General features: G+C 41.8%; 1 protein-coding gene across 3 annotated transcripts in view; it reads right to left on the reverse strand.

Annotated features, from left to right (window-relative positions):
• Positions 1-26,286, reverse strand: part of MME (membrane metalloendopeptidase) — a 100,626-nt gene that overhangs the window by 59,986 nt on the left and 14,354 nt on the right. For all 3 annotated transcript variants that reach the window (XM_059163704.1, XM_059163706.1, XM_059163705.1), the window contains exons 4-8: positions 6,564-6,725; positions 5,526-5,606; positions 5,344-5,439; positions 5,109-5,227; positions 3,342-3,407 (exon numbers count right to left, since the gene is read on the reverse strand). In XM_059163704.1, coding sequence (XP_059019687.1) covers positions 3,342-3,407; positions 5,109-5,227; positions 5,344-5,439; positions 5,526-5,606; positions 6,564-6,725 — 524 coding nt within the window. The remainder of the gene's footprint in view (positions 1-3,341; positions 3,408-5,108; positions 5,228-5,343; positions 5,440-5,525; positions 5,607-6,563; positions 6,726-26,286) is intronic.

The following is a 26,286-nucleotide window of genomic DNA, read 5'->3' on the forward strand; positions in this document are numbered from 1 at the left end:
CCCTCTTCCCCAAATATCAGATTTAAAAAAATATATATATATATATTTTATTTATTTATTTGACAGAGAGAGAGAGAGAAAGAGATCACAAGTAGGCAGAGTGTGGGGGGGAGCAGGCTCCCTGCTGATCAGAGACCCCCCCGCCCCCACCCCCACCGACAGGGTGCTTGATTCCAGGACCCTGAGATCATGACCTGAGCCAAAGGCAGAGACTGAACCCACTGAACTAACCAGGCTGATATTTTAAAATATCAGATTTTCAAGGAAGGGGAGGGTCCAAAAATATTCTAGTAATTACCCATTTCCAGGATGACAGAGTTTATCCTAATATGCCAACTTCCCTCAACTGGTTGCTTGAGCTGGAGCACCGAGTTGAGAAGTATTCCAGGGACTGAGGATAGCAGGAATGGGCACAGTGACCAATAGCTCTATTTATGGAAGCAGGACAAGGCAGCAAGCATGCTATGTGTTTATGAGCCTAGTCCAGATCATCAAAGGGCACCTCATTTGAACCGATGACTTCCAGGCTGTAAATGCCAGTGCTGCTGGGTTTTCTTTACCACTTGTTCATTTAAAGAACCCTACAAGCATAAATTACTATTTACAAAGTTGAAATGACATAATGGAAGGAGCTATAGACAGGGACCAAAGTTCTAGCTCTGGTTCTACTACTGTTTTTCTGAGTGTTCTAGGGCAAACCTCGGAGCCTCAGATTTCTCTCCCATGAACTTTATAAATTTTTATGACTCATTCCAGGTTTGATCACCAATGTGTTGTTTGACTATAGATACTATAGTATCTCCTGGCCCAGCAGATGCAAACAGTGGCAGGACTGCTAAATGCCTTTGATGCCCAAGATCCCCTTCTGCCTTTTAGTAACAGAACTTGACTCCTCGTCGACCAAATTTTAAAGAGGCACATACAGGGCTTCCCAGCTGAAGACTACATTTCCCAGCCTCCTTGGCACTTAGTTGTAGCCACATGACAGTGTGCTAAGCAACGGAATGCATGCACTTCTGCATCACTTACACAAAGAGAAATCTCTTCTCTTTCCTCTGGCATGAAATGTGAGCATAGCATTGGTGAACCAACTCTGTACAAGTAGACGACTATTAAACATGAGAAGAGGTCAAGGTTCAAGCAATAAGATGGTCAAGGAAGCTGTGGCCCAGCCATCTCATGGAGCAGAGCTTCCTTCCCCACCTGACTGCCTGCCTCCTACTGTACTAGAGGAGACAGAAATAAGCTTCTCTCTGGTTGCAGCTTCACTATTTTTAGGACTCTGTTACCGTAGGTTGGCCAGAACCCAACTAACTTACAAACTGAAGGGCATACAGGGACCAGAAAGGCAATACAAGTTAGTGGTCATCTAAATAAAGACTTCTTAAATCTGGAGAACAAATGCCCAGTGGCAAGACACAAACAGCCTAGTCCAACTGCTACTACATGGGAATGCAGGCCGAGGGTTTCCAATCTTACTAATTTATCAAGAAATCTGGATTCTCGAGCAAAATCTTATAAGTTTAAAAAAACTGGCAACTAATCCAAAATTTAAAAACACAAAGAGGGATGCCTGGGTGGCTCAGCGGTTAAGCATCTGCCTTCAGCTCAGATCATGATGCCAAGGTCCTGGGATCTAGCCCCACATCTGGCTCTCTGCTCAGTAGGGACCCTGCTTCTTCCTCTGCCAGCCGCTTCCCCTGCTTTTGCACTCTCTCTCTGACCAAATAAATAAATAAATAAGTAAAAACTTTAAAAAGAAAAAATTGCAACAAAACTTCAGGTTATATAAAAATGCCTCTATATAGACTCAAACCTCTGATGGCCAGTGTGTGACCTGCTCTAGACGATGAGATAGCACTGAATTTAAAATGCATAAAGACAGGAGCACCTGGGAGACTCAGTCAGTTAAGCCCCTGTCATGATCCCAGAGTCCTGGGATGGAGGCCCACATCAGGCTCCCTGCTCAGCAGGGAGTCTGCTTCTCCCTCTCTCTCTGCTGCTCCTTCTGCTTGTGCTCACTCTCTCTCTGTCAAATAAATAAATAAAATCTTATAATAAATAAAATGCACAAAGACATCCCTCATCTCAAGAGAGAGCTTGTCTCTTTGGGGGGGCGTGGAAGTAGGAAACTTTATCACACTGGTATCAGAGTTAAAGTACAAAAAAAATATATTTTTAGGACTGGAAAAATCTGAATGTTTTTAGGGCACAATCTTAAATACGAAAAACATTCCAGTTGATGATGATGATCATGTAATATAATGAGTCAAAAATTTCTCAATCACCCTCAACTCTGGAATAGGAAGTAGCTTGAAAAGCCTATAATAGCTGCAACCCACACAGTAACTAGATTATCATAAACTCTAAGACCCCACCTCCCTTTGACTGTCTGTGCTACTAATTGTGGCCTTTTATAATACACCTTCTTCTTCATTTCAGTGTTGGTTAGCCACTCAAGAAGAAACTTTACAGAGAATTTAGTCCCTGCCACTTGAACTTAATAATAAGGCAAACTAAATTTTGGCGTAAACATATTTAGCTAATTGTTTTCGTTAAGCGGTAAGTTCAGACATAACCCATATATTGTAACCTATCAGGATCATCAAATACAGACTTAACCTTACCTCTGAGTTACAAAATAATCACAAGGAAAACATTTAGAGAACTAAGATCTTTTGCAAGTATCTGATAATGCATCACATAGCTGAGTGTATCTTGTGTTGTTTTTTACACCAGTAAGCATAGGCACACGGGTGTAGTGGGAGCACAGCAAGGCTCGGAGACAATATGAAATACCCCAGGTGTCCAGCAGGTTTCTGTGGTGTAGGAAGCCCCATTGACTCACTGACCAGCATTAGAGTCAGAAAGCTGCGAAGGTTTTGTCTGAACCCAAAGTGACCGATCTAAGCAGTTCCCTAAAAATCCCATCCAAGAGATCTGAACGGGTACTCAGTTGCAAAATGTGTCTCACCACGGACCACTCCCCGATCCTGGCTTGGCACTGCCCTAGATCATGATTCATCTGCTTAGTTCTCAAACAACTCAATTTATAGAGGAAATGAAACACTTAAAATTCACTTTCCAAAATGGGTCATCTGACTTCAATAGCAAGAATCGAGACACAAATCTGGAATTGCAAGTTTCCTTATTTCTCAAGAGACGTTCATTCAGTCTGCTGAGAACATTCATTCAGTCAAAGGAAGCTTGCTATCGTGTGTAATATTGTCTGTTCGGAGTGAGGAACACAGGGGGTGAAGTTCCCATCTGGCCTTAAGTCTTTGTATTATTTGTAAGTTTACACCAATTGTTCCTGTAGTTTTCTGTGTTTGTTTGTTTACCTCTTCGTATATCCCAGTGCACTCATAGTAGTCTCTGGAGGGGAGGCCAAGTCGAGGCTGGTCAATCTATAAAAAATAGACAAGGAAGAAAATAAGCCGTTCAGTTGATGTCGGACAGTTGGGACAACATAAGCATGTCTATCTATGTATGAACAAGATCCTAGTGTTCTTGCGGCTAATAGGGGTAATAATCAGACAGTGAGTGACTACAAATTAGGCAATGGTTTCAATACCACCTGGAAGTGTTACTCTGATGGACAGTTAGGTCATCTGGAAGATCATGTTGCAGGTATTTGAGGAAAACCAAAGAAAACTTGAATGAAAATACACTGGGAAGGATTTTTTTTTTTAATGTAAAACGGATGGGGCAGGTGGACAAAAAAATGTTACAATTTAGGACTTGCAATTTCTAAATTACAGATTTACAGGACATTTGGCTTCCTGAGATCCTAATATGCTCTCCTAGGGGGCATTCTCTTCTACTCTCACCCTTAATGGGGATGAAAAAAAACAAAGAGTGGAAACCTCTATAGTAACCCTAGAACGGTTTGGCTAGGGCAAATCTTGCCAGAGATTTCTTTTTTTTTTTTTTTTTTTTGACACTCCCCACCCTAGGAGGATAGAGGAGACTCCTCATCAGTTCTCTCCTGCTCTGCTCAAATCCGGGCAGCTCTGTGTGTGAAAGAGAAAACAAGGCTCGTCTCTGGTGTGCCTGGTCCACTGTTTTCCAGTAAGAGCCACTGGAACACACTCGCAGTTCTGTGGGATTGCTTCCGAAGCACTACATGGTTAGATGACGGCGGGGCAAGTGAGAGCATGGATGGATTAGAGTGAGGAAGCCAGCAGCTGAAAGAGCCCAGGACAATACGAAAGAAACAGAACCCAGAGGATTGGTATGGAAAGAACCTTCTAGAGAGGGCTCAGCCCCTTTTCCAAACTCCAAACTCCCCCTAGGGATTCTCTTCATGGTGATCTTGGGGGATGCTGGCACTTAAGAGTCAAAGGAGTGAATTCTGGAAGGAGAAAGGGGTTCACTGTAGAAGAGAGTTACGTTCAATCCCTATTATGATTTTGATAAAAATGGTCATAAAGATTTATGCAATAGTGACATAAATATGAATCTTTTCATACTTGCAACTTTTGGGGTACTTTCTTTTAAAGGAAATAAAATAAAAATTCTGTAAATGTTCCAGTCCATTCCAAACATGCTCATTAAGCATCAATTTCATCTTGGGTGGTACCTTAAGTAAATGTAAATGAATGGCTTACATGAGAAAAAAAATTTAATAAATCCATTTTAAAAGAATATTTTATTTACCTTCACCAAAAGAAAGTTCAGATACTCTTTAGTAACAACTAAAATTGTATTCAAAAACTTTTTTCTATGTTCTTTTTGGAAGCAATTAGAAATTTTTGGTTTCTAGACTTGCATTACTTATGTAAACCAAACTATGCTCCTTTCGTGAACACACAGAGAAATTGGATGTTTTTTCTAAGTAGGAGCCCCTTTCATCTCTTTATTTTATGAAGAAAGCAGTGTCTAGACCTACAGTAGCAGAAGGGAGAGATGAATGTCTGAAACACAGCACTGAGAAAATACTTTCAAAATTGGGAATCCAGGTACTGGGGACAGAGCACGAATTTATTACTATCTTGTTCATGCAGATCAAATGAGAATATTCATTATTCCTAAATATCAGTAACAATGTATGTAGATGTTTTGTTACAATTTAGAGATAACTTTGGCTGTCTGCCACACAAACTTACATGAATTATGTGGTTCACAGAGTTCTTATCATCAGTGCCAACAAAAAAATTAAGAATGACTTTTTTCCCATATTTAGAATTTAGTTGTGCAATAGCTTTCTCAGCTGTCCAAGAAGTACCTAAAGCAATGAAAGGTGAAGTATATTTTAGAAGCTTTAGTGCATTAATATGATACTATAATAACACAGATTTGACATGGAAATTATTTTTTAAAAAAGAAGGAAAATTGCTTTACCATATGTTTGTTCCCAGTTTTCTGTTGCTACCGGCCAATCATATATATCTGGTAACAGACTGAGTAGAGGTTTTCCGCCTCTACTATCAATGGCAGCTTTTGAAAACAATGAAAATAAATTCATTATGAAATCTTTGCATTTGGGGGCATACTGTTAAGGTGATAAAATGGAGAGCACTTACATTCATTTATACAAGATCTGTACAATGTTTTTGCTTTCTGTACTGCTACTATATCTTCAGTTTTGGGTTCCTGAAGAACATCTGAAAATAGAGCATTTAATAAACTACATTAACATAATTTCTCATTTGCAGCTGTAATTAACATTTGCAGTGCAAAGGTACAGGAAAGAAGCTTGCTTTTGTGTATGTTCCCTCCTTCCCCATTCTAAACCCTATAGGAAAAGCTAAACCCCTTACTAAATCATTATTCCTAGTGCAGAACTGGGAGTTGATTTCATTAGCCAAGTTAGATGAAAGTCTTTTTGATGAGATTATCTTTTTTTGTGAACAGTGATGTGTACTGCTCTGCCATACATAAGTTACTTTTTTTGAAATTGAGATTAAAAAGAAATAATAATACAGAGGAATATGGAATTTAATACAATAGTCTTCCTGATGGCTGGAAATAATTATCTTTGTGTGATTGTACTGCTCATGCTCCAAATAAACCGACTGAATTATTCTACTTGTTTGCATGTTTGAAAATAGCAAGAATTGTGTTTCTATGGAGTAACATCTAGAAGAGGGGAACAGGAGATGGAGGAGAGCAGAAGACCAGATGAGACTTCCTCAGCTTACTGGGGAGAAGGTCTTAGCTGGGTTAGAATAAATATACCTTCTCTGGGATGCAAACACAGTAGTTCAACACAGTAATGACTCAATATTGACTTCAGCCAGGGCCAGCATGGAAAAACAATGGAGATGGCGTTTAGTGGCAATCTACTTCTTAGAATGTGAAATGGCGTAAGATACCATCTCTAGGGATGACAGAGCTTCATCGTACGCATACCCACACATGAAAGCAGGAATGTGGAGCTGCCAACATATCCATTTCAGTGTTACCACCCTCAGAGCGACTTAGTGGTGAGCCACAAAACTTGGAGGGATTATCGACTTTAATCTTCTGTGGCATTCTCTGTAATGGCTAAGAGCCGTAGCTTTAAAATATGGATATATTAAGAGAGAAATCTTTGATGCATAGACACAAACTCCACTAACCTTTCAAAACGACTTCTAGTTCATCTCTTAAAATGTCAAAGTTACTGTAACGGGAGCTGGTCTCAGGAATGACGTTGCGTTTCAACCAGCCTCCACAGGCATATTTAAAAAAGTCTGTACAAGGCTCAGCAGTGGCATCCATGTTCTGGATCAGTCGAGCGGCTGGAAGACCAGAGAAAGAAGGAGATAAAATGAAGGGTGTATTTCTTAAGTGTTTTGGAAGGGGGAATAAGAGCCCTGTTGTTTCTCCTTCATCATCAAGTCAACTGGACTGATGGTCCTTTTTCTTACTTAGTAACTGTCACTTGAAAAGGAATGGTGACTATCTACGTGGAGTCCTCTTTTCCTTTATTATAGCTGCTTGGGTTTCTTTCTGAGTGAGAGGTCTCGGTCCTCCTGTCCTACATCTCACCCCCACCTCCAAAGAACTGATGTTCTTGCTAGTTCCTATCTCAGATGAAAAAAAGAATACCCGTCTGCCTTAGCCAACCCAAGCCTGGGGCTGACACAAGGTGGTTCTTCACTCTAATAACTGAAGCTGTTGCCTCTACTCCTCAGGTTTCTATGTCTCTGAGACTCCAAGGGCTGTGGGATTGTTTTTTGTTTTTAAGTAATACCAACACTCCACGTGGGGCTCGAAGGCACAACTCCGAGAGCAGGAGTCAGGTGTCCATGTGGGACTGCTCATGGATTTCATCATTTTAGGGAGGATGTAAATCTGCCGTTATTACTTCTTGGACCTTGCTTACAAAATTTTTGCAATTCAAATTTGACATCTGATTTGCATTTGTTTATGTAGAGTCTGTCATTATAAAATTGGTTTTGAACTAAGCTTGTTAGCTTTTCTTATGTCCACTCTTTCATCCTAGAGAACCTCGATGAAAATGCAAATGAGCCAACAGCGAGGATCAACAGTGTGCAAAACACTGACTGTGCTGGGTGCCCCAGTTAGAAGGATGTATAAAATACAAATTACGGCTTAAGGAGGGTATTACGTACAACGCCCCCAGTTTCTAACACCTGAATAGTGAGAAAATCTTCCCACGGTCCTCCCCACATTCCTTCTCCTACAAGTTGAACTGTTCTGCGGTGAAAACAAAAGAGCAATTGAGAACACAGTGGTATCGAGAGAGTGTTAAGTTCTCCAAGGAGCTTTTGAAAATACTGTGCTTCCTGAAGAAATTAATTAATTAATTAAAAACCTCCAACAATCGCTGAGGTGTGCGGATTCTTTCCAACTGGGAATGGTTCAGTTTATCTTCCAGCTGAACGTCAAGCCCACCCCGCTCCCGTTCTCACCACCTTCTGGGTGTGTTTGCTTGGCGGCCCCTTCGGGCTCCATGTCTCTGACGCCAAGCCCTGGGTCATCTCCAGACCAGTCCTCTCCTGGACTCCTGTGCTCTGCTGTACAACATGACCCCCATCGTGGCCTCCCAGGCTGGAGCCTTGGGTAAAACTCTGCTTTTTCCCCCTGCCCTTTGGGCTTCTTGGTAACCCCTCTGCCTCTTTTCTGTACTCTTGCCATGATCAGTTTCTATTTTCACTCAAAGTCCCCCAACTACTCAGGGTGCTAGTACCCTGTCCCTTCTTGAATATATTCCCCACGCCCTTCACAGATGAAACTTCCCCAAATAACACTTTCACTAGTCACTCTCTCACTGGAAAATGTCAGTGGCTTGAGACTGTCCAGGTTAAATTACGAAACTCTTTAAGTTGACCTCTAAATCTTTCAGAGACTCATCAAAAGTCTCTCTCCGCCTTCTCTCTTTTCCTCCCCCCTCTCTGTGTTTTCACACAAACTCTCTGCTCCAGCCAGACAGGCTTGCTGCGTGTGCCACAAACACTCCTGTGTTTCTCCACCTGGTGCTGCTGTTTCTCCCGCACTGCCCCCCTCTAACTTCTCTTCCCTTTCTTCCCAAACGCTACCCACTATTCAGGGTTCAGCGTATGTCCCATCTTTTCCCCAGAGTTCCCATGACTCCACACTTGAGGGATTATTTCTCTCTCAGGACTCCTGAAAGCTCATGGCCTCACTCAGTCCTGAGTGCTCAGATGAGGTTTCTCACTGTGGACACCTACTCCGTCTTCCTGACCAAGTTGATGAACTTAGCCTCTTTGTATTCCCATCACCTGGCACCTCATAAAAGGCGTGCATAAATGGTTGTCTGTGACCACCCTACTGAGTCACCGTGAGCCCCACTCCCTCCTCCTACACACCTCTTCCTCTGCCCCTGCGGGTCAGACCAGTTCTCATCTCATGGCCTCCAGTCCGCCCCATCCTTGCAATCAATGTCCACTGTTTCTGCTCTGTTTCGGGCCCTCTTTCTCTTAGGCTCTGCCCAGGCCCTTTCAACCAAGTTACAGCCCCAGGCCTCTCCCCACTCCAATCCATCCAATCGGACTGGCTCCTGTGCCAGTCCGATTATTGCCGTAAGATTTTCGCATGCCATTTCCACTCTGAGGTTTTCAATATGTCCTGTCTGCATTTATAATAAAATCCAGAGAAACATATAAATATATACAAATATATAATAAAATCCACACCTGAAACTAAGGTAACACTGTATGTTAATTACACATGAATAAAAAGAAAACAAGCAAAATCACAGATGGAATAAATGACTCAGAGAAATTTTATAAAAGAAAAAAATCCAGATCCCACAGCATATTGTCACTCTGACCCGTCCAGTGAGGCGTCTCTCTCCCCACTTCCTCACATGCGCCACCTGCCCCAATTAAATGACCCTGTTCGGTTTCTGCTGTGAACACCTTACAGTTTTCGGCTTTTGTAACTTTGACCATGGTGCTTCCACCCCTATTAAAACATCCTTTTTCATTTTTTCATGTTTAGAGATTTGAGGCGTTTTCAAGGCTCAATTCAAACTGTCCTTCCTCACCAAGGACTGTCCTTACAAAATCTGTATCAGCTGCCATAGTACTCATTTTTGTTGTTCGAAAAACCACGATCCCCTCCCCTAGACTGTGTGGTTCTGGGAAAGAAGGGAAAGCACTTTCCAGGTCTCTTACAGAGCTTCAGGTCGCATTCAGTCAAGACCTGTCGATAAAAAAAAACTCTCACCTGAAACGTCAAGTAGAGATTAGAAAATCGACGTTAAAAAGGTAGAAAAAGTAATTCCCTTAAACGTTGAAGGAAATGAAGAGATGACAACTGGGGGAGTGAAAATAAAGGCCCTCAACACTGGGCGAATTACCCTGTTAAAAAGGGAAAAAAACCAGAAAACTGGAGCCTGAAAGAAGTATGTTCTAAGCATACATTTTTAGCAATTTTATGTAACTCTTATCTTTTAAAATACCTTTAAGTACTTAAACTGAATGTCGGAGAGGCAAGTGCCATATTGTGAGCACTTCCATCTCTTCCCCGCCAGGGAAATGGCTGGTTTGTGTCCTAACACCTCCAGGAGCAACGAACTGGAAGGGCAGGAGAGCCGTGAACGCGTACTGAGCGAGCCCAGTGAACACGGACAGCAACGGGCAAGTCTTCCTGCCTGTTTGGAAATACCTCACGCTCTTTTAAACACCCTGAAGGTGTTTAATAGGAAGAGCCGTGGCTGCCCTGGGCTCCTGAGCCTGACCCGCTGCCCTATGAAAAGCCTCTACACATCTCCCGTCTCCCACAAGGGAAACAAGTGCTCCTTCCGCGCTTAGGGGGAATTCGTCCTTGACACCCAGTGAAACGACTCATATCTGGAAAACAAACCAAAGAAGCAGCGTTCCGACAATTTGTGAGGGCTGGTGCAGGCCAGAGGTAGGAAGGGGCAACTTTGCCAACTCCTTCCTGTGGCACTTTTTAAATCTCCCTTTGACCAGAGAGCTCATCTGGGCATGGGTGCTTCCAATCACTTCAAAGAATGCTCTCTGTTCTGGCGAATATTTGGGGGCCGTGGGCCAAGGCAAGTCATGGGCTAGCACTTTTATGCCGCGGCTTTGATCAAGCTTCCTTTAATCTCTTATCGTGGGTTTGATTCTCAGTTTGCACCGTATCCTCCGGACCTCCTCTGGGCTGACTTTTCTTTGAAGTCAGCGGCAGACCTGTGGGTAGAAGGGCTGTAGGAAACAGACACACAACTGTCAAACTGGTTGTAATTGTTTCTAGATTTTGCACTTTGTTTTGAATTACTCAGCCTCTCCCCAGAGCCACACCTGGGCTCTTCAGATGTTTCCTTATCTGTGTGTTTCTGGCTTCTGAGTAAACAAATGGGGTTTAAAAACAAATAAAATTATTCACCTTCCTCATCAGACACAGAAAATGATGTAGTAAAGGTAAACGTATGGACACGGAATGGTGCTGACCAGATGTCTGTATAAAAGCACAGAAAAGTCTAAGAGACATTTGCAGCAGTTATATCTGGGTTGGCGGATTATGCATGTGTTTAATTTTGTCTTAGTTGCTTATCTTTATTTTCCAATTTGTATTAGATTAACATGCATTGCTTTTGCAATAAGAAAAAAAAAGCATTTTTTAATTTAAGAAAATAGTCACATAAAGACAAGAGAAGTAATCTTCTATTAATAATGAGCTTATTTCTTATGAATGACAATTCCAAATGTTCTAGGCTGATAATATATGGCATACCATTTTTTTTTTTTTCCTAACTAATCTTCTTGTTACATTCTCCCAACTTCCTTGACTATAGAATTTTTAAAACCAGCTCAACTACCATCTGGGAAGTTATTAATTACTGTATTCATTACCAAGAGTCCATTGTGTGGGTATGGATTAGAAGATGCTGTACAAGCTGGGAAAATGTTTGGGGTCCTTAAATCAGGCAGACCTGTTTTGACTCCCCGAGCTTCACCGCTTTTTAGTTGTACAAGATTAAGTAATTTCCCGAAGGTCAAGAAGCCAGTAAATGATGGAGCCCCAGGCCTTGTACTTAGGCTCCCACCGCTCTGAGTGCCCCACCTACTTCCCTCCATATTTTGGGTAGACCAGATGGGGCTGTGTGAGAAGCAGTGATTTGCATTCTCTCCCTTTCTTCTTTTCCACTCTTTCTCAGTTGCCCTTTATTTTCCCCTTGCCCTCGATTTCCTCCCCTCCCTGACACTCAGTAAGCATGGCTTCCCTCTTTCCCTAATGTCAGCCTTATCACCAGCACCTAGCCCTGGGTCTAAGGTAGGAGAAAGCATCAGGACTGGGAGGGTCTGTAGTACCCAGGAAGACGGAAGAGGTTAAAACAATAACAACAACAACAGATGAATTCTTCACAGCAGGGCAAGCAGATAGGCGAGTGGTGTGGAGCCCATTTGTACATCTTCTTGAAGTGGGCATGTAGCAGGATTCCTGCCTTACTTAGGTTTGCATATAATCCACCGGACTCTGGAGAGTGAAAATTCTCCGGGATGTACGTGTCAGAGCAGTTCGTTTCAACCCTGGCTAATCATGTGAGTCACCAGCATTCAAATGCCCAGGATTCACCCTGATCAATTAAATCAGAATCATCTGGGTGGTCTAGGCATTTTTTTAAAGGCTTCCCGAGTGGTTCTAATAAGCAGCCAGGGGGAAATCATCAGATTAGAGAACAGAAACACATGGAAAATGAGGACAAGAGAATCCAATATCCAATTGGATTCAATACCCAATCCAGTATCCAATCCAACATCTGAAAGTAAAGATGGTCTCATACTTGGATGAACCAGGCATATCTCGGCTTGCTTTTCCAGTCTGTGTGAACGGGCTCCCATCATGACAACCTATTCTAAGTGCACTTCAGTCCCTTATAAATCCCTGGCCCAGTAGTGCAGGAAGCCACACAGGAGTCTCCTGTGTACAAGCCCACTCCTGCCCTCCAGGCCTCCACTCTACTCTATTGCCTTTGGCCTGCACGACCTTTCACCCCAGACCAGATCCTTGACGGAGCTCAGGGTGTAGGGACTCTGTGAAACTGCCCTCCATCTGTCATTGTCCTGGAGGAGTCCCAAAGAGACTCCTGGTGCCTCCAGGTAAATAGCTGACTTATATTTTACCTCCATGATGCCCGCTCCCAAGAACCACAAGGACCGATGGGCCTGGCTTAGAGGAGACTATATTAGCAAAGCCTGCATTCCATTCAGAACTATTTCTCTTTGCTGATGGACAAGGCTTTGTTTAAGGGACCTTTTAGCTGAGTTTGACTTTACTCCTCTACGGATGAGTTCTCGCTTATCTCAGAATGCTCCTGGGCCTTTCAGGTGACAGACCTGGGCACAATCACCCCACCAATGGCCAGACATGATTAGAAATGATGAAATGGGGGCACCTGGGTGGCTCAGTGGGTTAAAGCCTCTGCCTTCAGCTCAGGTCATGATCTCAGAGTCCTGGGATCGAGCCCCACATCAGGCTCTCTGCTCAGCGGAGAGTCTGCTTCCTCCTCTCTCTCTCTGCCTGCCTCTCTGCCTACTTGTGATCTCTGTCTGTCAAATAAATAAATAAAATCTTAAAAAAAAAAAAAAAAGAAATGATGAAATGCCAGTTACACTGGAATTTCTCTACCTGTTACCTCAAGAAGAGGAGATCCTTGGTCTGCCTTTGGATGCCAGTGGCGTCCGTGCCATATGGTCCCCCTTTCCGACCTATATACCCTGTTTTGTTTTTTTTAATTTAAAGATTTTATTTATTTATTTATTTATTTATTTATTTATTTATTTATGAGAGAGCGAGAACATGCCCATGCACACATGGGGGGCAGGGCAGGAAGGGGCAGAAGGAAATGGAGAAGCAGGCCCTGAGAACATGACCTGAGCAGAAGGCAGACGTTTAACTGACTGAGCTGCCCAGTGCCCAAAACCTTGCTTTCCAACAACATCAATAGTTTGCTAACTGAAAACAGGATTTTTGGCACTATGCACAAGAAATATTTCAATGTTTATACATATACATACCCTAAAGGCTAGTTTTCTGGTCCTGTGTGTGTGTTTTATTTTATTTTCCTTTTTAATGTGTGTGTGTTTTAAAGAAATTTCTGCATGTGTCAGGTGCTCCTGGGGAAACTGTCAGTAAAATAAAGGAAATCTAAAATAAGTACAATTGTCACAAGTAGCAAATAAATAAATTGGATAACATAAAGCTTTGTGCTATGAAACTTTATTATGGACTTAACCTTATTTAATGTTGGTTCCTACTTAATAGATCACAGATGCTTTTCCATGAGAATGAATTCGTGGGAATTATGAATATGGTCAATTCTTTTTATTTAATGCAGTTTGTTGTAAAGTCACAACCAACACTGAATTAGCAAGTAGAGAGTCTTGGGGAAATACAGGGTTAGGTTCTTAAGAGCCTTGGATTATACAGCATTTTCATCAACTGATCAAAACATAATCTTATTTTATGTGTGTTTTTATTTAATTGAAAGACATGTTATTTGATATATGTCATTGGCTATTAATACTGAACTCCCAGCTGACAGCGCTATAACTCATGATGGAACAAAGCTTATCTAACACAGGTTTTTTTCCTTGTAAGGCATAACACATCTTTCTCGTACTTGGAAACACTAACAGCCCTTCACCACTATGTCTGGGAGCCATTTTAAACCAGGAAATTACCAACAAAAAGCACAAAAAATATGAAAAATACGGCACTAAACAGACTGAGAGAAGGACCTTTGCTTATAGTCCTTGTTGGGGACACGCGTGGAAGATGACTCACATCTTTCACCAACTGCTCAGGTCTGCAAATGACCTCAAAATCACCACAAGTATTGATTCTGGGGTTACAAATAAATTTTAGCCAGTAGGTGAGTAAGCAAACAGGGGATTTGCAAAAAATTAGGACCAGCTATACTTCTGTTTTTTCTTTGAGGCTTTTGAACTATCCAGGAAATGTACAAAACAGGCAACAATATTAAGTGGGAATGGATTCAGTGAACTTCATCCTCAATTATTAAAGTTATGTTTTAGGGTCAAACATTTTAAATAGGTTAGGCATCTATGTACAATGTAAGTGACACATCTGATTCTACGAAAAGATTTCTTTCATGACCCTCTTACTCTGCGTGGGGCTAAGGTTTAGGAAATGGTACATGAACAAAACTGTTTTCAGCTTCTTCTCTCCAAATCAGCCCAAACTCTTGGCTTTTTGACTCCAACCACATTAACATTTTCATTTCATTACCTTAAAATGACTATAATCAGCCTGGATTATAACTGTCCTGGAAGTGTCCAGAAGAGGTCAGAGAAATGTTGGGGTACCCAGGAACAAATGCTCTTATAAAGACCTTAGGACACCCATTTCTGACCCAACCTTCTGTCCTAAATGTTTGCTTTATTAATAGACACTATGCCTGATATTACTTACTAGGCAAATTTGACAAGTTAAAAATCTTTTTTGACAACATGCTGAACATATTGCTGACCTCATTCCCCTGCTAATACCCTCCTCTCGCCATCCCCCAGCCAAAATTAAGGCAAAGTCAGAACGTTTTGAAAGAACACAAGGAAAATGCAATGTAATCACAACGGGTCACAAAGGACTCCATTCAAAAGGCAGTAATGTGGAAACTAGAATCTAGGGGACCATTCCTGAAGGGAAAATGACTGAAAATTAGCAAGCACACAGAGTAACGCTAATAAAAACCAAATGGTTTTCATTACAAACATTCTGGATTCTTCCACGGTCCACTCCTCACTTTTAAATGAAATCCTTGTCCCCAAATTGCTTTTGTGATACCTTGGTTAAAGAAAGGTTGGGGGTGGGGTGAGTACTTCACGCTCAATGTTCTTGACTGCTAGTTTATCATTTAATCAACCACTTCCTATCAACCACTAGCTGAGTTCCAGCTAAGCCAAGGTCAAGTCTTACACCAGTCTAAACGGTCAGCACCAAGAAAAGCCCTCACTATACATTTGTTCAGCAACTGTCTGTGGATTTATACAGGTAGAGGGAATCACAGTGAATTTACTGAGAGCTGCAACTCTCAAGAAAGGAGACCAACTGGGGCACATGGCTGGTTCAGCTGATAGAGCATACAACTCTTGATCTCAGGGTTGTGAGTTCAAGCCCCATGTTGGGTGGAGAGATTACTTTAAAAAGACAAAAGAAAAGAAAGGAGACATATTATTTTGTGTTTTAGCTTGAGGAATAATTAGTTTATAACTATTTTATGTATGCATGTGACTGATTTACCTTAAATATATAGACAAAAACACACATGTGTGCATGTGCACACTTCTAAACGGTTAACCTGGAATCCATCTGTATCAGATTTACAGGGACAACCTCACTATCGGATTCATACATAGAGTGTAAAATATAGGATCTTCTTTTGGGTTCAGCCAAAGAGGCTCAGGTAATACTACTACTACTATTACTAATAATAGTCAATGATTGACATGTGTTAGGCACCAAGCACTTCCTGCTCTGGAGGCACTTTTCTAAAATCCTTAAAATTTGTTTTCCTTAAACTGTATATTTTGTTCCCATTTTAGAGCTGTAGTAATTGAGGACTGTTGTTGAGCAACAAAACCAAGGTTTTGACCTCAAGCAGTGGTGGACAGAGTCTGAGTTCTTCTGTGATGTTAAATTGTCTCTCTGGCTTTAAATTGTTTTTCCTTATTAATTTCTCTGCACAGTAAGATGTAATTACCCCTGTTTCAAGGAAATCTAGGCACAGAGTGGTTACGTGTTCAAGATCACCGATATGACTTTAGATAGAGCATAGGTCTAAACTTAAGCTGACATTTTTAATGCAGTATCATTCTTTCATGTCCAAATAACATTAAAGAAATTTCAGAAGCTACACAGAGAGCAGAAGAGAAGCCAAATTAAATTATATGGCAACCAGTTTTGGGGGGTGGGGTCTGATGAACAATTAAGGCTTTAGTTGCTCTATAACATGAGTATAGCTACATGAATTCTTTTCACCTCATTTGGCCCTGAATTTTAGAATTTGTTGAGATAATCACAGAAATCTCAAGTCTAATGGACCCACAATAATAATCCTTTTTTGGCTCTTCTCAAATTAGTGAAATTCTTCAGCCTTATCTTATAGCCCATTTCAATGAATGGCTCACAGCCAAGAGATGACAGTCAACAATTTGCCAATAGGGATTCCTCCAAAATTCACAACCCAAAACATATTCTGTTAATAACAGAAAGCCCTGAAACTGTGTTACAGTTAAGTTAAAGTGCCATATGTCTAAAAATAATTTTTCTTTTCCAGGTCCAATTTGCATTTTGAATCCTAAAAGATTCTTTGCTAGCAAAAAGCTATTAGCGATTCTACTGCAATTTAAATACAATATATCACTTAAAATAAGTTATCAGGGCTGCATGTTGATTATAATGCTAATGAATAAAAAATGCTCCTTTTTGAAGAAAGATACTGAAGGTGATGAGAAAGGCTAAGCTGTTTCCTCAGCAACTCCCGACAGGCAGATAGCTCCCTGGACATTGGCAGGTTTGTCCGAAGAGGAAGCAGGGAGTTTACACACCCGAGTTTCTCCCATGTAAGCATTTTGTTATTTCAGGTCATGTTATTGAACAAGAATGATCAGAGCAACTTCACTAATAGGTAATTACTAAGAACAACACAAAACATTCTGCCTTTGCCACCAAATTTGATTAGACAGTGGTGCAAAAACTCGCAGCAGCAGGATAAGCTGGGTCATCAGTGCTTTTAGAATAATGAAGTCAGGGGTGCCTGAGTGGCTCAGTTATTAAGTAAGACTCTGCCTTCAGCTCAGGTCATGATCTTGGGATCGAGTCCCGCATCAGTCTCCCTGCTCAGTGGGAAGCCTGTTTCTCCCTCTCCCACTCCCCCTGCTTGTGTTCCTTCTCTGGCTGTGTTTTTCTCTGCCAAATAAATAAAATTAAAAAAAAAATACTGAAGTCAAAATCAGTTATGAAGTTTCTTCTCTAGTAAGCACTATTCAATTCAGTACATGTAACAAACAGCGCTCAGGTGACATCAGGTTGTGTTTGGCTCCACTTCTGTTTTTTAATGAATAAATAGCCCTTTTATATTATAAAAGACACAGAGGATTATGCTCAATCATTTGCCTTCTCAAAAAAAAAAAAAATTCTCCTCGTGGAGCATGAAAGACTCTTCATTTCATCTTGACAAATATTTTTGAGTCCCCCTATACACCGAACACTATTCGGAACTAAATACACCACAGTGAATAAGCAGGTAGTAATCCCCACCCTCAGAGCTTGTAGATTTTCTTCTGAAACAACACTGTTTCTTTCATAATGTACATGAACTCCTCTAGTGGAACTGTATCTAGCCATGCCAGACTAGAGGTGGACAAGGAGAGCCGGGCTAGTGGTAATGTGGGTCCTAGAGAGCTGGAAATGCTTCCCTTAGTAGGAATCGAGGTGGAAATTCTCCCAGAAACAGGAAAAGAGTGGGAAAGGGAAATACCTCCAGAAACTGTTTCTGTGCTGACCTGATTCTAGATTTAGCAAGGTAACTGAAACAACGGGGAAGAGAGTAACTGTCTTTGCTGCCAGCAGAGGAGACAGATGAGCAGAGAAGGGCTGAACTCAGGACCCTTGGCAGAGAAAACACAGAGCCAAGAAATCCGACTTCTGTCAGCAGGACAAAGCCTGAATAAGGACACACCTTTGCCGCCATATTGGTGTATCGGGTTCCCTGACAAATCACTTTGACTGGAGAACAGCGGTTTTGTGCCTTCAAGATAAGGAATCTGAGAATAAGTATAAGAAAATAAATAAATTATTTATTTATTTATTCAACCAATATGTATGGATAACTTACTATGTGCCCCACACCATGCTAGGTGCTGTAAACAGAATGATAAGTAAGTTGGAGTCAAAGCTTTTATTGCAGTGGGCAAAACTAGACATTGGTCAACTAACTACAAGTGAGATGTGAGCTACGGGTGTTTAGGGAGTGCTGGGAGTGAAGGAAGGATTGGCTGGGCAAAGGAGGAGAGAAGGGCATTTCATTCATTCATTCATTCATTGGTCATTCAACAAATACCTGAGTCAGGTACCAAGCTGTTCTCCAGGTTGAAAAGGTGGGTGATGGCCTTGACATGAGGGCTGGAGTGTAGAGGCTATGGGTGTGGAAAGGTAGGTCAACTTCTGAAAAAAGGGTGCAGGATGGATAAAGACGAAGAGCTTCAGCACCCCCGGAGTGCTGCCTATCTTTGACTAGTGGAAGCAAAGGGATGGGAACTAATAAGCAGGAGCTTGGCCTTTGTCACCTTGTCCTGTGAGGGGGAGGGATGTGATTGCGAGAAAGCATTGACTTGTGTGGAGCCTGCAGGAAATGGCCAGCCTTGTCCTGTAAGTCCTCATCATGGGCATGTCATGGAGAGAGCTTTCCTTTTATTTTCAATCTCCATGGCTGGTCACAAAGTTCTAAAGCATCTCTTGGACACATGCCCTGCCAAATCAGCTCATGCTTCTCTGAGCTCTCGCTTGGATGGATCTTCTCCATGAATCCAGAGATCTTGTGGACCACAGACATTAGGCTGCTGGCTGGCCTCCTCTGTGTTTCATACATCACGACATCATTTGTATGACACATGGTGAGGTGAGAGAGGGAGCCTCAGATCATCAACGAGGCAAGATAACTCAAAGTATATTTCACAGAATATAAAAGCAATAATAATTGTAGGTACGCTCCCCACCCAAAGCAAGGAATCTAATCCCAATACTTTGCATGATGAGTAGATAATGGACGTTCCAAAAGAATCCTTCCTTCTCAGTTAAGTAAGTCTTCTCATAGTAAATTATCCATCTGTTATTTAAAAGCTTTGAAAAGCACACATGTACTCTATCAGCATCTTAAAACATTTTGATATGGCTTCTTTTTTCTGTTACTAAGCTGGAAGTAAAAATGACTTTTATTGTTCATTTAAAGTCAGATAGGCAATATCTGAAAAAAATTTTTAACTTTTCACACATAAATTGTGTGATTTTCTTATATTAAATAAAACAAGATAAAAACCTGATTCCATCAAGGTTTTAAAATTAATAGGTGTGGTAGTTGATGGCTGAGGGAAAAGGAGGATCCTTGGCTTTCTGCGCTGACAACCAAGATTGGTGAGCTGTTCCTCCCTCGGTAAATGAAGAAACATTTTCTTCCATGTAAACTGTTAGTCATGTACATAACTGGACTCAGGTAGAGAAGTCTGGGCCAGTCTGAGTCTTATTTTAGGTAGATTACAAGGGTCAGCAACAGAGGGAATTCCCAGCAAAGTGCAACGGAGGGATGGAAACCCATAGCCAGTTGTGACAAAGGAGCCATAACCAGCCGTGTGATCCAAGAAAGTCCGCGAAGTTCTGGCAAAAGGTAATGAGGTTAAGAGCTAAGCTATGTTTCAGTCCCAGAAGACAGGGAAGGAAAAGCAGAAACTGGGGAATGACCAGAAGTGAGGTCCCAAGGGACAAGGTTAAGAACCCATGTAACTGGAGCTGGGGTCAGAGGCAGCTCAGGAGGCATGAGACAGAGCAAATTTGGAGTCAGAGCCACTGACTGTAACCTTAGTGAGTGCTTGGGCCTGAAATGGGTCTGACCCCACCCCACGGGCCCTGCGTGGAACACAACCAGTTGGTAAATCTTGCAAATGTTCTCACTTCTTTTCTTGGTTTTAATTTTACTACCAGAGCTAAAATAGATCGGGTCAAGTTTCATAGTGTCCATTTCTACTATCTTATAGTCCCTTTTAAAAGATTCATATTTGCATGGATAGGAGTTTATGGGGGCTTTCAAGGTACCACGTGTGCCATTTCTTCTCAACATATTGTTATATCCTTGCTACAGAATAATATAGATAGTGCTCTGAGAAATTTTCTGTTCAGTTAATGACTTTTTATATATGACTTCCTTTACTTGATCCACTCAAATATAATTAAATATTATTTCTCTGAACAAATACAACTATTAATATTTTGCTCCTTGGCTTCCAAGTTAGTGAGACCATTAATTGCTATATACATATGTTTAGGCATAATGAATTCATCTGGCTTCAGACTAGCAGAGGTATCAAAACAACCTAATTTCAGTCCGGTAATTTCATTATACCAGAAAATTAAGTCCATGGATTTAACAAAAGCTTTCTTTTCAGGAAGTATTTTTAAGTAACTACTGGATCCTCAAGCACATCTTATTATAAGTCTATAACGATTTGGGAGTTCTTTAAATAAGAATTTCTTTGAAGTTCAGGAAAGCCTTGATTAACCCAAGAAACTATTTAAAGATACGGGTTGGGCCATATCCATCATTTTATAGTTGACTTGCTTGTTTCTGCTTTAAAAATCAAGCACAAAGAAACGGATGCAGGGCTGGCCATTGGATGCCTGCTTATTGATTTCAATTTGACTGAACAATGATCTACTCTGTCCTGTGGACTAAACCTCCTCCCCATTTTTTTTTTAGCTTCACAGCTAAGGTCCTACTACTGTTAGACTCCTCTGGACTAAAGTAGGGTCTTCGTTTTTGTTTTTGTTTTATTCATTTATTTGTCAGAGAGAGAGAGAGAACGCGCGAGCGAGCGCACAAGCAGGGGGAGCAGCAAGAAGAGGGAGAAGCAGGCTTCCCGCTGAGCAGGGAGCCTGATGTGGGAATCCATCCCAGGACCCTGGGATCATGACCTGAGCCAAAGGCAGGTGCTTAACCAATTGAACCACCCAGGCACCCCAGGACTAAAGTTTTTTTAAAAAAGATATTTTTGGGGTGCCTGTTTGGCTCATTTGGTAGAAAATGTGACTCTTGAACTCAAGGTTGCAAGCTTGAGCCCCACACTGGGTGTAGAGATTACTTAAATATAAAATTTTAATAAGTAGATACAGGGTATCTAGGTGGTTTAGTCAGTTCAGCATCTGTATTTGGCTCAGGTCATGATCTTAGGATTCCAGGGTCCTGAGATTGAGTCCCATGTCAGACTCCTTGCTCAAAGGAGAACCCACTTTTCACTCTGCCACTCCCTCTGCTTGTGTTCTCCTTCAAATAAATAAGTAAGTTAAATCTTTAAAAATAAAGTAAAATAAACAAGATTTTTAAAAGATATTTTGATTTCTAAAATGTGACAAATCTGTTTTGGGTTGTTTTCATTTTTTTTTTTTTTTTAATTTGGAAGGAAGACCGTGCCTGTGAGAAATGTTTAAACAAACACTTTGTCTTAAGAACTCACAGATTCACTTGGAGTGAAAAGATAAGTAAACATGAATTCATTAATAATTCTGTCAAGTGGAGCTCAACAGCATCAGGCCAGACAGGTGGCCTCCAGCATTTCCTCTCACTGGTTGCTACTAAGACACTTGAATTACGTAATTACATATGACAACACGTAAGCCCAAAGCCCTAACCTGTGCGAACTAACTTCTAGATCACCTGGCCCGTCCTAAGACTCAAGAATCTTCCTCTTGTCAGCAAATATTTACCTCCATTCAAAAGGAAATCTCCTGAAAACTCATCTCTGTGAGGGGAAACGGGATTAAAGGAGCATTTTAAGTGTTTAAGTAATAAATAAGTATTAAATGAAGAATTTAAGTATTCAGCTTTAAGCCCACTCGCTGAGTACTGCCACCAACTCTCTGCTTTAACCAAAACCCCTCCTCCTGAAGCTCCCAGGCCCTCCAGCATTTCAAGACCCGGAATGGCACAACGAGCTTTCTCCTGTCACTCCGAGTAGCATCCAAATCATCACTCTTCACGGGCTTTATTTAGGCTTTGGCCAGTTGGACCATTCCAGCCTCAGCTACCGTATTTCTTTAACTTTCTAAACATTAGAAAGACGGACACCTCACTGAGTCTCTCCCTCCATGAAAGTTCGGCCATCTTCCCAGGTAACATCAGGCCTATGGAGACCACCTCCATTCCTCCTCAGCTAGAGAACTTCTTAAACTTCTCAACTGCCATGACCTTCCCCTCCACTCCACATCAGTACATGCATTTTTTATGGTCTGATGCTGCCATCACCCAGAATAGTTCTGCCTTTGAGATCTTCAACTCGAGTAACCTATGCTCTGACCTTCTGATCTGCAGAACTGTTTCCCTTTCTTTATTCCCTCTACACCTGCCCTTGAACTTCACTGAGAACTCACATCCCACTCTATTTTCCCTTTGCCTTCATCTTCCATCCAGCCCACATCCTGTAGTGCCATCATTTAAACCATCATCTCATCAAAGTATTCCATTCCCCTGCCCTCTGCAGGGAAGCCTACCCGGAATCCATCCAGCTGCCCTCCTTACCCTTCCAACTCTAGGCTGAGATATTTAATAATGTATTTTATATATTGATGGATTGACTGTCTCCTTTTTTATTGTGAGCGTCTTGTGAGCAGGGACTTTGTGTTATTCACTTCCACATCCTCAGCAACTAGAGCAGTGCCCAATAAATATCTGTTGGAGATATTATCAGTGAAAATCCCTTAACTGCCTGGTTTCATGCCATTTCAAATAATGGCCTTCAGTTTCAATAGGGTTATCAGTCTTGTGCACAGCCTTCCTACATACTTGGCCCTGGTTAGCCTTCCCTTCCCCTCTACACACTGCCCCTTTCCAGCTTTCAATACTCCCACTTTCTCCGCCAGCTTTTGCTTCTTACTTCGCAGCGGAAAGTGAAGTAACGGGATGGTGGGTGACATGCCTTTCTAACCTTCCCAGCTTTCAGATGCATTTGCATTCAGACCACCATTGCCTCTTTCCCCCTGGCAAGAGAGGAAGAGGGGGCCCTCCTCTGTCTAAGAGGAGTCCTGACATCTTTCCCCTGGATATGTCCTCCCTTATGTTCCCAGGAACAAGACATACCAAGTTTCCCACCTTCTGCCTGAAATTTCAACTTTTTCCTCTCTGCTTTCATTTCTCATCTTATCAACCTTGCAGCTGCACTTAACTCCAGCAATCTGATTTTTAACATGCTCTCTTCCTTTTGCCTTGGTGATTTTACGCTTCACTGTTTTTCCTCCTACCACCCTGACTTCTCCCCTCCATTTTGACTCCTCCCCCTCCAGCCTGACTCCTCTCCCTCTATCCTTTTTGGAAATCTTCATTCCCTTACCAGCAAATCTCAACCACATCATGCATATGCTGATGGTTCCTGAATCCTCATATCCAATCCTAACTTTGCCATGGAAGGCTAGTATCTCAAGTCTACACTGGCTCAAAAGAGACTTTTTACTGCATGTTAAAATCTGTCCATTTTCTCCACCCTGTTACCATTCAACCCCAGGCAACGATTAGCTCTCATCCCAAAAAGTGGGCAATGGAATAATTTCCTGCTCACAGACATTCCTGACTTATAGTCAGTGATCCTTCCCAACATGATCAAGCATGCTTCATTTAAAACCCTTCCTTCTGTAACTTCTCAGAGCTATTAGTAGACGGTCCAAACACTTTAACATGCACTACGAGATCTTACACCTGCTCATCTCCGTGCCAATACCCAACACTCCCCCTTCCCATCCCCACGTTCACATCCCTATACACACCCTCTATGACATAGCCCTACAGCTATTCCTTCGGTTCCTCCATCTTGCCAGTCTCCCCCTCACACTTGGGACACGGAAATGATATTCCCTCATATGGGTAAGTCTTCGCCTCCACTTTCGCAGGTATGAGCTAGCCAGCAGGCAAGCTTGAGAATGCTACACCTCCACTTAAAATCCTCCAGATTATCCCTGTAAGATATTTCTCTGTTTTCTGTAGACTTTAGGAGGAATCACAACCCATGTGGTACATGATCAGGCTCCCATTTACTTTTCTAGTACCATGACTTGCTAGCCTAGTGCATCCTTCCAGCCATCATGAACCACATTCAGGACCTAAACTCACCAAGCCTTCTTCCCTGGTGTGCTGCATCTAGCCTGTGTTCGTGCTCCACGGGTCTGCCAGTCTCTGACTATCCTTCAGCCCTTAGTGGGTGCCATTTCCTCTTGAGAACGCTTTCCTGGCCCATTACAATCACTGTAGCTGCCCACTCCCATGACTAATCTGGTTCAGGTGCTCCCCTCTCTGCTTGCCTCTGCCATAGAGCTTATCCAAACCATTGGGTCATTTTGTTTCTTGGTCTGTCATACTGAGTGGACGACCACTTTTCTAAGGACAAGGTGTATCTGAGTTCACGTTCCTGGGTGTCTAGAAAAGGGTGCAACATTTAGAAGGTGCTCGCTTAATGTTTTGGGGAAAAAAAATCAACAAACGAATGGACAGATGAATGAGTAAATGAATGAGCAGATGAGGAAAGATGTGGTTCTGATGTCTCTGTGAAAACATTCCCACCCACATCATTCCCAGGACACTTGGAAGGATGTGCTGGTTCAACTTCAACATTACTAGTGAATAGGCCCAGTGCCTCAGCCACTCTAATTTAATTTTCACAGGGTGGCACAGATTGAAAAGCACCTGTTAAAGGAATTCGTTGGTTAATATACCCCTCCTTTTAAAAACACGAACATTTGTGTAATTCTTATGTACCTTAATATCAACTGATTTAAAATGTTAAAGTGCTTTTCTTCCTGACACCTAACAGAGACCACTCCATTGAAGGAACAGGAACTTGGCCTGAGTATTATTTTTAAAAATTTTCCCAAATTATCCTAATAAGCACCCTGAGTTGAGAATTTGTATTTTTCAGCATGCCTCAGACTTTATTGCACACACTCTTCTGCTGGTTGCTGATGGTTCCTGAATCCTCATATCCAACCCTAACTTTGCCACATATATTAAAATTGAAGCTGCAGACTCAGTAGGTCTGAGGTGGGGACTGAGAATGTGCCCTTTTGCAAGTTTCCCGGCTGATGATGATGCTGATGGTCTACGGACCAGACTTTGAAGAGCAAGGATCTGGTTACTCTCCTACTGCAGCATGTCTCTGGCTTATTTACTTTTAGGGGGTCGATCCATGGCAAGGGAAGGGCTAATGGTGAGAGTGTGCCAAGGCAAGCGTAGAGTAACTATGTATTCAAATCAGTGTACCTGTAGGTAGGTCCTGCTTTATAGGAAATTTGGATCTAAGCTCCCATTTTTCTGACGGTGCTCGTTTTAACTTCTTTACAGGCTGACCTGTCAACCACTGAGCTAAGATAGAGCACAGAAATCAAGGAAAGTGTTAATAAGGGATGACAAATTTTACCTGAGAATATCTAGAGTGTACTACTCTTTTCTTTGTCTCCCTCTCCTTCCCTCTCTCTTGACCACACTTTCATCTTTAAAAATACATTGACTGTAGGGGCACCTGGGTGGCTCAGTGGGTTAAGTCTCTGCCTTCGGCTCAGGTCATGATCTCAGGGTCCTGGGATCAAGCCCCATGTAGGGCTCTCTGCTGAGTGGGGAGTCTGCTGCTCCCCCCCACCCCGCCTGCCTCCCTGCTTACTTGTGATCTCTGACAAATAAATAAAATCTTTAAAAAAAATACTGACTGCTTTTTGACTCTCAATAAGTAGCTTTAAACAGTGTATCTGTAACTTGCATGAAAAAAAGCACATTAAATTGAATATATCTGTGCCTTATACCTAAGGGGCACCTCCCCAAAGGATGTGTAATGTGAAATGGGCTGTCATTAGTCTTTGCTGTTTCTCTGTGAAATGAGACACTATAATTCCAATTTTGTAGATAAGGAAAATAAAACTCAGAAAGCTAAACTTACTTAATTAAGATCACATGCTAACAACACAGGATGTGGCCAAAACTTGCATCCTAGTTCCCCCATGCTACGTTGGCTTTAATGGAAAAAGAGATTGTGCCTTAATTATTCATAACACTTGCATCTCTTTGAAATATAGCTTACTATTTAACAGCCTTTCTTCTAT

Source organism: Mustela lutreola, chromosome 2 (assembly GCF_030435805.1).
Source record: "Mustela lutreola isolate mMusLut2 chromosome 2, mMusLut2.pri, whole genome shotgun sequence".
In the NCBI taxonomy this organism is placed as follows: Eukaryota; Metazoa; Chordata; class Mammalia; order Carnivora; family Mustelidae; genus Mustela; species Mustela lutreola.